The sequence below is a fragment of the Homalodisca vitripennis genome, chromosome 7 (genome assembly GCF_021130785.1).
Source record: "Homalodisca vitripennis isolate AUS2020 chromosome 7, UT_GWSS_2.1, whole genome shotgun sequence".
Taxonomy (NCBI): domain Eukaryota; kingdom Metazoa; phylum Arthropoda; class Insecta; order Hemiptera; family Cicadellidae; genus Homalodisca; species Homalodisca vitripennis.
In genome coordinates, this window is record NC_060213.1 from 21,648,213 (window position 1) to 21,662,307 (window position 14,095).

Below are 14,095 nucleotides of genomic sequence, written 5' to 3' on the forward strand. Positions count from 1 at the left end.
ACGTAAAATTCTCAACTCACCATAGAAGTTGCTTTGTTACTGAATACATTCTTTAATATAATTACCCTATTATGTATGTTTAATTTCATCACAAACAGTAACCCTTTAATAAAGTCACCTCTTTTAGCTTCTAAACTAGTGGACTTTTGGATAATGATAGTATAGTATGTTTGTAATCTTGTCATCCCTTTAAGCCATCCATCGTCAATACTTTAAACAATGAGATTGGTATGCTTTGTACTTATGTTCATGCAAAATCTTATAGACCGATATTTGTGAATTTACAAATTGTATAACTTAAAAAATTCACTCTTGTGAAAAAACAGTTATAGATCGATATTGATTTTTTTTGTCATGGATCTTGTCAGAACCCTTCTTCAACCCTTCATTTCATTAGCTTGTCTTACTGCTAGTCTTGATGTAGATTTTCGATAGAAAAATGTTTGCATATCTCACATAATCAGGGCCGTACTTGGCTTAGGCGGGCCCCACCATGTCCCGCCCCCCCCGCGCCCCTCACGCCGTAGACATTATGTAAAATTGTCCAAAAAAACCTGTCTGAGTACGGGCCTGCACCTCAATATAGACAGAATTGTACTACTGTAACCATGCATCATTGACACTGTGTAAAGATTTAACTATGATTGATACTAGCCAGATTTCTGTAGAGTACAAAAAATAAACAACCGCTACAGGCTTTGGGGCCAAATCTGTCAGGTGTTTACTTGAGGATTAAAGTACACTTGAAACATTTCCAAACAATTATTTTTTTGTGTGTTTACCATTTATGTTGACAAAAATACCTTTAATTTATGCTGCTCTTTAGATTTCAATAAGACCGAAAACAGAGATTACAAAAAAGTTATTTGACATTCTTAGCTGCCCCCATTTTTTGTGTTTTTTTTTTAATTTTATAGAGGTCACAGAGTTTTCATATGCAAAAGAAGTACCTCTTCATGTCTAAATAGAGTTTGGGTTTTCTCCACCAACATACCAATAAGTTTTCAGAGAGTCACGACACAGCACACTATGAACTAATCCTGCATTCGTGAACAAGTAGAAACAAAACATCACAACTCGAGTCTTTCACTTTTATATTTAACAGTACAAACATACTATTTTACACAACAAAACACTTGTTTGAATCACAACTCAAGATGCAGTATCTCAGTCTTGTAGAGGAGGAATGATGGAAAGACACGATCACTTTGGAGTGTTTCTCGATCAGTTCCAAGACTTCACTGACATCCTCCCTGGAGCCTATGAAGATGGGACAGCGTTGATGGATACTCGAAGGAACGACGTCCAGGATCCTCTTGGTCCCGTTGGACGCCAGCCCCCCTGCCTGCTCCATCAGGTACGACATCGGTATCACTTCGTACATCAACCGCAACTGTGAACCACATGGTCAAAATATTAACTGTCTCTTCAGATATTGTTGATGCACAGTAATACTCCTGCGCACTTTTCTGGGTGTGAAGAGAATTACTTTCTAGATTTAATAACGAGTATTATTTATTTTTTAATGTCAGTTTTCCAGTTCTAATCGTGTTGAAAAATTGCTAACACAAATACAATCTTGATTGAGATACTCGTACTTCCACCTAGCTGTGGAGAGTCATCTTTAGATAACGAAACAAACAAAACCAAAATAGTATAATTATTAGGACTTTTAACAGTAGAATACTTATCTAATAATGTAGTATAAATTTATTCAATGGTTTAGAAACACTTGATTATTCTTGTACCATTTTACTTTCTCTCCCCATACAGCACAGTATAGAAGAAAATACCACGATGATATAAAAATTTTAATATATGTTTTTGTTGGAAATGTCCACTTTTTAAACAACCAAATAAAATAACGTCCCTATGAAATGTCCACCCATAGACTGTGTATCTCAGTGACGTAACTAAGAGGGAGAATGAGGGGAATATAAACCCTTCCAAAAGCTCTAAAACATTAAAAAAATAGTATAATAGCATTTCAACTTATTTGAAAACAGGAGTTAAAAGTTTTAATTTCAATTAGACCTATACATTTTATTTAAATTCAGATTTATTCCATACATCCAGTGTGGTGTGGTCTTCAATCAAATTCATCCCTCTCCCCCCCCCCCCCCAAACAAAGCCCTAGTTACACCACTGGCTTGTGTCAATGATGATATAAGCACTAACTATACCAAACAAACATACTGATTAAGACCATGACACTCAGGTAAATCTGGTGAACATATTTTTTTCCACTTATTAAAACTTGCTACGTAATAATTTTTCTACAGAAAAATCTATGTCATAAACAAAACGCACACAATATTTTTCTACAAAAAAAATTAATAATTTTTATTAAATCTTAATTATTTACAACCAAATAGAAGTTTATCACGATGAATCGAATTCCATCTTGATACACAAGTTTTAAAAGTTGCTCATTTTGAGTAAAATGTAATTCAAATTGAAATAAATGTAATTGAACCGACTTATTTATAGATATTTTTTACCAAAAACCATATTTTTAATTTAATTTTTTTCAATTTTCTATAGATTTTTAATATCGTTATGTAGGCTATAGACTACTGGATGGTTAATGATGGCATGAAAAACATATTCCTATTTTTATACACACGATTTTGAATTAATTTAATATGCAATTGGACCCATTAGGACCCAAATAAAGTCCTATATTTTTCAGAAGTGCGGTAATAGCAAAAACATCTAGTGTGATACAGTATCTAATCCCAATGTCCTAATCCGGTGATAACTAGGAGACTTCCTGAAGTTTATTGCTACTAGGCTACTGCATGCTGAGTAAACGTTTAAATATCTTCTATATTTAATCAAGGTTGAACAAAACTGAAATGTTTATACACTGTCAGCAACGAATGGAAGGGTGCTAATTTTCAAAACCAATAAACTAGTTTAGATATTATTCTTTAGCTAACAGTGATTGGGTTCAAGACTTACTAGTTACTACCTATAACTTGTTACAGAAAATTAAAGATCTGTTTTAAGTGAAAATATCCTTTTTGGAACCGCTTAATCAAAAAAGATCATTCATTTTTTCTTATTTTGGCATCCTCTGTTCAGATGAGGGGCAAGAACGTAGTCAGCGAGGGGGTCAAAGGGACCCGGACCCTTCCACCAAATTTTGAATTTTATCAATTACCTTTTAGTAAACGATTATTATTACTTAGATAATTTAGTATTACTGACATGTAAGCCTACTGCTGGAAGATCGTTCTCAACAAAGAAAACGGGTCAAGAACTTTTTAAGGAACCAAATGGGGTCTTACTCTCCGTCCACTGTGGGAAAATATCAATTGTCTGAACCCCACCCCATTTTTTCCTAGCTACATTATTGATGAGTGTGGTTAAAATTATTTTGTTACCTTACAAAATACTACTTATTGTTACAAAAACCTTTTTTAGAGTAACCTTTTTAGTACAACTGACAAGAAAACAAAATACTTGTAACTCGACGAAGAAAATAGAATACACTTTTACCTTTCGCCACTCAAAGGACTGATCATATATGTATTGTGGTTTATTACCCGTCCTGTAGGATAGTCTGAGTAGGAAGGGTACATGAAGATTCCTCCGTACTTGAGTGTTCTGTGGATATCAGCAACCATGGATCCTACAAAACGGCACGCGTACGGTTTTTCCAACCTGAAAAGTTCAACATTTCATTTTTAATTTTACAGAAACATATCAGTAAAAAAAATTACTTATTGAACGGCTTAAATTACATTTTCTTAACTAATTGTTTATTGACGTCTGACCTTACCCAGAACAAAACTGGTTGGTTTTGAGTATTGGAAAAATATACTTGTATAATAACCCATTCATCAAGTTTTTCCTATCCCCTCAAGTATGAGGAAATTATTACCAAAGGCTTTAAGTAAATGTATACTTTTACTCTTGTCAACTCCGCCTTGTTTTCAATATACCTTGCTTGGAACACTAATCATGTGTTCCAAACATTGAAATTACCACCCATTATCTAAAAAGTAAGAGTACACCACATCTCATATCACATAATAGACTTTACATGCAAAATTTTAAAATCTACAGCTCATTTTATCCTCCAGATGTCCCTCGAAGACAGTTATACAGACAGAAAAGCATACAGAAAAGAAATTGTTACCCTTTCCGGAGGACAAAAGAGAAATTGTGCAACCCACTGAATGATAGGCTTCAATGACACTCAGCTAAATTCCATGGCTGGACATGCACCACGATTGAAATCATTCTTTTCTATGTAGAAATTAAGAATCATGCAACATTTTAAGTCTTCATTCTAAATATGTTCTAAGATATTTTGTCACATTATACTCTCACATTTTCTTTTCAATTTAGTCACTTTTCACAGCAGTGCTCATGCAATAAGTTAAGGAACGTGCTGCCATCTTTCATTGATACAAAAATCAGTAACACACAATTCCTTTGATACAAACTACAAATTTGTCATGGGCGTATATAAGGGGGGGGAGGCTCAGGGAGCTTAAGCCCCTCCCCCTAAAAGTTTGAAAGACAAACAGTAAAAGTATAACCGCTAGTATATTTTACGCTATTACACATTTATGAGGTTTTAAGGCTGAAAAATGTCCTGTTGGAAGATTCCAAAGCTCCTGTTTTGGAGGGAATTTTATACTTCCTAGACCACCCTGTGTCAGACCCCTCCCTTAAATGTTTTATACACTACTGAAACTTGTGTTCAGTCTCTTACTACAAGACATTGCCTTGAAAACTGAATTAAATTACTGCACCACATACCAGTTCCAGGGTTTAAAAGGTTTTTTTATGTCACTGTCCATTGTAGATCTGATGCATTGTGATATCAGTACAGGCTTACAAACTATTCTTGTGACAAACCTTGGGGTCCTTCTTCCTGTCTACATACTCCTTCAGGGCAGGCTGCCCCCACAGGTTCGTGTATCCCTCATTGATGCTGTAGATCTTACCCGAGCTGGTACTCTGATGTTGGGGTCTGTCAAGACAAACTCTCCAATCGCCTATAGAGTCAACATACATGGAATAGTTAACAACTATTACTTCAAAGTCTTGAACTATCTCAACAATCATATCTTGATTACAGGCACTGATATTAACCAGAATTATTTATATGTTGACTTATTACATTTTCAACTGAGACTCGTAAAGTGCAAAATGCCTAGATCTCTTATGTTGATTAATTATTCTACAAGAACTAAAACAAATATGCCAGTTTAGAAAACTGCAGAAAGTTTGAGTACTAACCCTAGGACTGTTAAATAACTATCTGTTGTAACTAGATGTATCCTGAGAGTATTTACAAATCCCTTGTGTGATAAATCAGGTGTACCACAAGATTTGAAATGAATACAATTGATTGTTTCATTATTTTTCTTCAATATTGGATCAGAGCTGTTTGTTGTTTAATTCCTGTACTTGATTTATCAGCTATTCACTTATACATAAATCAATGACTATAATCAATTGCCATAAATAGGACAGGTTAGGTTATGTAACACTAGGCTACGGTAGGATATGTTGGGCTAGGTTAGGATACTCGTAGATACTTTAGGATAGGATAGGCTACGTTAGGTTAGGTAAGGCCAGGCTATGCTACGTTTATGTTAGGTTTTGGTTGGCTACAATAGGTTAGGTTAGGTTAAGTTACATTATTTTAGATCAGTTTATTTTAGATTAGGTTGGTTAGGGTTGGTTAGGTTACGTAAGGTAAGGTTATGGTAAGGTCAGGTTATAGGTTAGTTTACGTTAGGTTAGATTACGTTTGGCTAGTTTATCTTACTTTAATGTATTAAAGGAATCACTTAATCTCATATATGTTTTGGATATGAAACTAATTTTCTGTTTATCCATTTGTACAGCATCCACTAAAACGAAATTGGATATGTATTGGAAACATAGTGTGTGATCCACCATACGTTTTTACTTTTACGATAAGGATTACAATCTTGTAATAAAATAGTAATCCTACCGGTTTATGCCATTCATTGTACATGTAAACAAACAGAGATTATGTTCATTTCAGTAGCCCGTATAACTCACCGGGTCTAGAATGAAGCCATTAACTCCTTTCCCGATAGACAACACCATCATGGTGGCACTGCCATACAGAGCGTAGCCGGCCGCCACCAACTGGTTACCCGGCTGTAGAGCATCCTTCTCCGATACTGGACTGGACCCAGCTGGTCTCCTTTAAAGAAAGACCAGAAATTACTTACAAAGAAATGATTAATTAGAAATTTCCGATAGTGATTTTCTATTGCAGTTTGTTGACAATACAGCAAGGGTTGAGGGAACAACAACTGATTGTAAGACTATCCAGCTTAAAAATCTCTCTTACAATTATTCTCTCTTACTACAATAATAAAAAAAAGAAATACCAAGTTAAATCTATAAAGATTCACACGACATCTAATAAGCAATGAAAATGTAATAGAATTAACCGAAAATTAATAATAAATAAATATTTACCACTATACATTGACTATCAACAAAACATGTAAAAACCAAAAATCACCTGTAAATGCTGAAGATTGATCCAATTGAGACCAAACATTCAATGTTTGAGGAGCCATCTAGAGGGTCAAAACAGACAATGTACTTGCCTTGTTTTTCTGAGTCCACCTGTGCAGACGAAACAGTGTTGAAATTAATTTCATGTAATATATTGGCTTGGAGAGAAAATTAATTTTATATATACTGTATATAGACATTTGGAAAGCACCGCAAAAACGACGTTGGACATATATTGGAAGATATGTACATTGTAAGTTTCTTATAATTTCAATTAAAACTATAAACTCTGTTTTACATACTTTAAACACTTTAGTAAAGTTTGTAATGTTTTGCCTTGAACTAGCCTATATTAAGCTATACTCATTTCATAAATATACGATTAATGTATTACGCATGACTTACTGCAATTGGTGATGTGATTTTGGAATTGTGCAATAAGATATAAACTTTCTCCAAGAAGGTTCATCTGGCTGGTTCATACCTACCAGTTCAACATACACAGGGTACAGCAAAAACCGGTGTGTGTCACTTAAATATAGGCAACTTTATGGATGTCCAGGAGGAGCCAGTGACTAACTGCAAAATACCAAGATATTGGGATGCAAGGGTGGACGATAAGTTTAGTCTAAGGAGATGACTGTTGGAGTCGTTGGGGCTCCCTAAGTGTCAATGGGTGTTGCTAGCCTATACATGAGGGCGTGCCACCTCCTGCCAGCTTTGACTACAGAGGCTGGGCCAGAGCTGGCTCTCCCTTCTGTTGAAGAGACATGACTCCCATTAAGCCCAAAACCTTTCTTCATGGATCTTGACAGAAGGCGGCCTCTATTTCCACCTTACCCATTCAGAACCACTCTGGAACCAGCGAAAAGGCCTTTCTAGGAATAAGTGAAATTTCTCAGATTCTTGTCATAAAGGAACAAAAAACAATAGAGATTGCATTTTGAGGATAGTTTGAGGCTGGGATTGAGGCTGCTATAAATACAATTTAACTCTTTCTCGATATTAATATTAAACACTTACAATTATTGCAGTATCATTTTCCTCGCTGACAAGCAGACAGGTGGTGAATGAAGCTGACAACATGTTGATGAACAATTCATTAGCCAAAACATCGAGCTTTTTAACCTCCTCACCCTGGACATTAGTGGAACCTGCGATACCATATCTGAAATCATAATTAAATTTTAGAAAAGCGTTAAAAATTATTAAAAATGTACTAAAGAAACACAGATTGTTTTAATGGTCTATTCTAATAGGGATCACGTACATTTAACAGAGTACATTTTCCATACAACGAACTATAAATCCACCGTTTATTATCTAGTTAAAACAATAATTTGGTCAATCGTGAGTGAAGTAAGTATTACATCAGGACATTTCAAACCCCATGGCTGATCAAGTATACTAGCTAATAATATTAGTTTTATAAGCATTTTTACCTTCTAAACCAATTTCCAAACATATATTATAAATATGACCTCGGTTTAGTTAGATAATCATTGTACCACAACTCTTTTGACTCTGTAGAACTGTGTTATGTGGATACTTAGCTCACTAAGCTGTCTCCTCTAAGAGGGCAATATTCAGTTTGTCAGGCATTGCATCATAACCTTCTGGATATAAAGGGTTCAGTGAATGTGACCCTTATCGTTCATCAATTAGTCATCCATCTCTCAATGGATTTAATAGATTAATATAGTTAACAGATCTCTTCATCATTAGTTAATCAGTACGATATCACGTGTAACACACAAGACGAATGTGAGTATTATCTATGCGGTTGTTTAGGTCACTGATACATTGTTAACAGATGACGCAGGAGAGATGCATTGCATCATAACCTTCTGGATATAAAGGGTTCAGTGAATGTGACCCTTATCGTTCATCAATTAGTCATCCATCTCTCAATGGATTTAATAGATTAATATAGTTAATAGATCTCTTCAACGTTAGTTAATCAGTATGATATCACGTGTAACACACAAGACGAATGTGAGTATTATCTATGCGGTTATTTAGTCACTGATACGTTGTTAACAGATTAATAGAGTTAATAGATCTCTTCAACGTTAGTTAATCAGTACGATATCACGTGTAACACACAAGACGAATATGAGTATTATCTATGCGGTTATTTAGTCACTGATACATTGTTAACAGATTAATATAGTTAATAGATCTCTTCAACGTTAGTTAATCAGTACGATATCACGTGTAACACACAAGACGAATATGAGTATTATCTATGCGGTTATTTAGTCACTGATACATTGTTAACAGATTAATATAGTTAATAGATCTCTTCAACGTTAGTTTAATCAGTACGATATCACGTGTAACACACAAGACGAATATGAGTATTATCTATGCGGTTATTTAGTCACTGATACATTGTTTAACAGATTAATATAGTTAATAGATCTCTTCAACGTTAGTTAATCAGTACGATATCACGTGTAACACACAAGACGAATATGAGTATTATCTATGCGGTTGTTTAGTCACTGATACATTGTTAACAGATGACGCAGGAGAGATGCATTGCATCATAACCTTCTGGATATAAAGGGTTCAGTGAATGTGACCCTTATCGTTCATCAATTAGTCATCCATCTCTCAATGGATTTAATAGATTAATATAGTTAACAGATCTCTTCATCATTAGTTAATCAGTACGATATCACGTGTAACACACAAGACGAATGTGAGTATTATCTATGCGGTTGTTTAGTCACTGATACATTGTTAACAGATGACGCAGGAGAGATGCATTGCATCATAACCTTCTGGATAATAAAGGGTTCAGTGAATGTGACCCTTATCGTTCATCAATTAGTCATCCATCTCTCAATGGATTTAATAGATTTAATATAGTTAATAGATCTCTTCAACGTTAGTTAATCAGTATGATATCACGTGTAACACACAAGACGAATGTGAGTATTATCTATGCGGTTATTTAGTCACTGATACGTTGTTAACAGATTAATAGAGTTAATAGATCTCTTCAACGTTAGTTTAATCAGTACGATATCACGTGTAACACACAAGACGGAATATGAGTATTATCTATGCGGTTATTTAGTCACTGATACATTGTTAACAGATTAATATATAGTAATAGATAAATCTCTTCAACGTTAGTTAATCAGTACGATATCACGTGTAACACACAAGACGGAATATGAGTATTATCTATGCGGTTATTTAGTCACTGATACATTGTTAACAGTTTAATTATAGTTAATAGATTCTCTTCAACGTTAGTTAATCAGTACGATATCACGTGTAACACACAAGACGAATATGAGTATTATCTATGCGGTTATTTAGTCACTGATACATTGTTAACAGATTAATATAGTTAAATAGATCTCTTCAACGTTAGTTAATCAGTACGATATCACGTTTGTAACACACAAGGACGAATATGAGTATTATCTATGGGGTTATTTAGTCACTGATACATTGTTAACCAGATTCTTCAAATCAAGTACGATATCACGTGTACGAATGTGGAGTATTATCTATCGGTTATTTTAGTCACTGATTTGTTAACAGATATATAGTTAATATAGATCTCTTCAACGTTTAGTTAATCAGTACGATATCACGTGTAACACACAAGACGAATATGAGTATTATCTATGCGGTTATTTAGTCACTGATACATTGTTAACAGATTAATATAGTTTAATAGATCTCTTCAACGTTAGTTAATCAGTACGATATCACGTGTAACACACAAGACGAATATGAGTATTATCTATGCGGTTTATTTAGTCACTGATACGTTGTTAACAAGATTAAATATAGTTAATAGATCTCTTCAACGTTAGTTAATCAGTACGATATCACGTGTAACACACAAGACGAATATGAGTATTATCTATGCGGTTATTTAGTCACTGATACATTGTTAACAGATGACCGCAGGAGAGATGGCAGGAGCATGACAGATTATAAGCCCCGAGGTTATAAACTTGACGACTTCCTCAGTTTTTCTTTCAAACTGATAAGAAGGAAACGTCTTCACTGAAAACTTTTATCAGTTGTACTTACCCTAAATTATATATACAAGCCAGGGTGGTTAGTTATGTTTGCATTCTACACCTCTACTCCTAAATTTCTAAAAAAACTGCATTAACATCTTCCGCTTTAAAATGTTTTGTTTCTCTTTACTTTTGGCCTTTCCTATTATTTTATTTTGAAATCCTCATAAGTCGCCAGCAATGTAATTTTGTAAGAATGTGTACTTTATTTTTGTAAAATTACACACAAAAATGTACTTGCATAATACCACAAAACATGCATAACATTTTGTACCTTATATATGTCAAATGAAATATCTGAGAAATTTAATTGTTTAAATAAACAGCATTAGATAGTCCTGACCACTTTCTCAGGCCTGGTTGCTTATTCTCCTTCTCAGGCAAGTTTCAAAACACAACTTTGGCTTATAGCTAAAGTTTCGCTGTTTTGATACGTGTCATACAGGGGTGGAGCGCGGGTGTTAATTTTGGCCTTCTTGGTCACTGCAGGGCTGTGGCGGCCCAACTGTTGGTCAAAGAGAGGGAGTAGAGTGGGGACGTGGCGTTATAGTGGCTGACGGGAGATTTGTATTCCTCTCCGCATTCCAGTTGCCATCATGCAGTGGACACGAGATGGAGAGGTCGTTATTGTGTTGGAAGCGTATTTTTCAAATGGCCACTCGATCATTGCAAGTTGCTACGTGCTTTTCGTTTACGATTCGCTGTTCCCCCATGCGGGACGTGTTCCTGGTCGGCAATCAATTATAAATTTGGGTAACTGCAATCATGAAACAGCAGGGAATGTGTCATGGTGTACGAAGGGGGTAACTCAAGAAGGATTACAACACCGGAAAAACATTCGATAGAGTTTGAGCAGCAGTACTGCAATTCTCCAAAAACGCTTCTGCTCGGCAAGCAATCACTTGCTCTTGGCATTTCAAGACGTTCTCTCCACCGGATTCTTCATGATGATACTGAGATTTTTCACCCGTACAAAATGTGCGTGGGCCATCAATTATCACACTTATTTGGACACAGCGTACTTCTTGTGAAGACATGCTTGCAAATCTATTGTGTTGATTGTGACGCAATTGTGTTCTTTTCTGATGAGGGCACATTTTTCACCTCAGTGGGTTGTGGTCAAACAAGCACAAAACATGCGCTACTGGAGTGAAACCAAACCCCAGAGAAGTGCCACCAGACCCCTCTGCACTCGGACCGCGTGCACTGTGTGGTGCGCCAATATCACGAGTAGGGCATCATTGGCTCCTTAATTTTATTCAGGATAACAGTCGTGCCATAACTGTGATGAATTCCGAAACGGTACTTGACTATGATACAGGATTTTTTTTCAGCACGGCTCGTTGAGGCCAATGCAATTAGAGGATTACAGGGTTCCAAACAGGATGGTGCCACTGCCACACACAAGCGAGGGTTACCATGAATTGTTTGAGGCAAATGTATCCTGGACGGCTTATCTCCTTTGGGGGGTTGATTGTTTGAAACTGGCCAGAACATGGTAGGATTCACCAGACTTAGCCCCATGCGATTTTTTCATTTGGGGGTTACCTTGAAGTCGAAGGTTATATCAACCGTCCCAACACCTTGAAGACCTAAGGAACAATATTGAGCAGAAATTGGCAGAATACCAGTCGACATGCTTGTTTAGAGTTAATTAAAACTTCAGAAAACCGGTATGCAGCAGTGTGTGGGTGCCGAAACGGTCGACATTTGCTCAGATAAAGGATTTAAAACCATTGTAATTTTAAAAAAGATTCCCTTGACTGTTCAATAATAATTAAAACCACCCCCCCCCCCCCCCACCCCCCCCCCCCCCCACCCCCCCCCCCCCCCACCCCCCCCCCCCCCCACCCCCCCCCCCCCCCACCCCCCCCCCCCCCCACACAGAATTAGATGTTAGGATTTCTCTAACACACTTTACATTTGACCAAATATATATTTGAGGGTTATCTCAAATCCAAGTGAAAAGTCAGATCATACCTCTTTTGGAAATAATGAGTTTACTATGCAGTGAGTATAGTATCATGGAATGCATATGCAGTAGCATGGAAATGACTAATTTCACCAAGTGGTCATAGCTTACATCCTATTATCTCAGGGCTTCAAGATAATCTGCGCCAGGTATGATGCTGCCTAACACAGTTCTCAATAAGGTATACATGGTTAAAATTATAATAATTGGTTAAGTCCATTTCAACATTTCAGAAAAGACTAATCAAGAAGACAAACCAAAGTGTTTGTTCTGATAATAGACAATAGACAATTAGACAATAGACAATTTCTTTATTTACATATTCATAGAGAATAGTACATGCGTCATAAAACAAAAGTTGTGGTTAGTAAAAATTTATACAATGGAAATAGTTTCTGTGTCCATAGTTATATAATGCAAAGTTGATACAAAGTTTGATGTCCAGAGGGAGCTCTTGTCTTCCGCTGCAACTGTGTCAGGTACATAAAGAATTCGGACTCTGAATAGTAGGGCCTTTCTTGCAGCCATTTTGTTAGTTGGTTCGCGAAACACTGAGGTGGCTGGTTTTCTTAGATGATCGGGCAGGTGGTTGAAAAACAGCGCTCCTTGGTATGAGGGTTTCTTCTCAGAGAGGCTTAAGCGGTGTAAGGGCAGGGTGAAGTTTGTGGCATTTCTTGTGTTATATGGATGTAGTTCCTGATGTCTTAACTGCTGTGAAGTGACTGCATGCAGAATGGTTTCCCGGATGTAGAGTGAGATTGTTGTGAGAATTTTTAGTTGTTTAAAAGATTCCCGGCAAACTTTCCTGGTGATGTAGTCCTGCTAGGCATCTAATTGCTCTTTTTTGTAGAGTAAGAATCTTTCCCATGTTGGACGCTGTTGTTCCTCCCCATGATACTATTCCGTATCTTAGGTGCGTTTCGAAAAGAGCAAAGTAGGCAACTTTGGCTACCTCCATGCTACATACTTGTTTAATTCTGCGAATTACATAGATACTATGAGGAGAGTTTTCTTACTTAGTTGGTCTATGTGGGGCTTCCATGACAATTTCGAGTCAATTGTGATGCCTAGATATTTGGTCACATTGCTTACTTCCAGGTCCAGGAGAGGTGCTAGGTTTTGTAATTTTATTTTTTGTGTTGAAAACTATTTGTACAGTTTTATTTTCATTTAACACTAGGTCATTATTTGTGCAGTATTGTTTAGTTTGGTTGAAGCATGCAGTCGTGTTTATTGCGAGCATTTCATTGACTTTATTAGAGATGGTAAGCACAGTGTCATCTGCATACATTATAGTATGAACAAGCATCATCCAGGCAGTTTGGCATATCATTCGTGAGGAGGAGGAAGAGCACCGGCCCGAGCACGGATCCTTGAGGCACTCCTCTTCTCACTTCAGTTGTTGCTGATTGGATTTTATAGTTTGTATAATTTTGGGTGTAATTTATTTCTACCAGTTGTTTTCTTCCCTTGAGGTAGCATTTAAAACCAATCTGCTTCTTTACCTCCTACGCCTAGGGCTCTTAGTTTTTGTAGTAGCTGA

At 36.3% G+C, this 14,095-nt stretch overlaps 1 protein-coding gene across 1 annotated transcript; it reads right to left on the minus strand.

The window, feature by feature from the left end:
• Nucleotides 1-1,120: 1,120 nt before the first annotated feature.
• On the minus strand, nucleotides 1,121-7,917 carry LOC124366639 (fructose-1,6-bisphosphatase 1-like). Its single transcript, XM_046823237.1, has 7 exons — nucleotides 7,913-7,917; nucleotides 7,549-7,693; nucleotides 6,530-6,636; nucleotides 6,055-6,202; nucleotides 4,856-5,073; nucleotides 3,552-3,669; nucleotides 1,121-1,393 (listed from the first exon to the last, which is right to left on the minus strand). Exons 1-7 carry the CDS (start codon nucleotides 7,915-7,917, stop codon nucleotides 1,121-1,123), a joined length of 1,014 nt encoding a protein of 337 aa, XP_046679193.1.
• Between the last annotated feature and the right edge of the window lie 6,178 nt (nucleotides 7,918-14,095).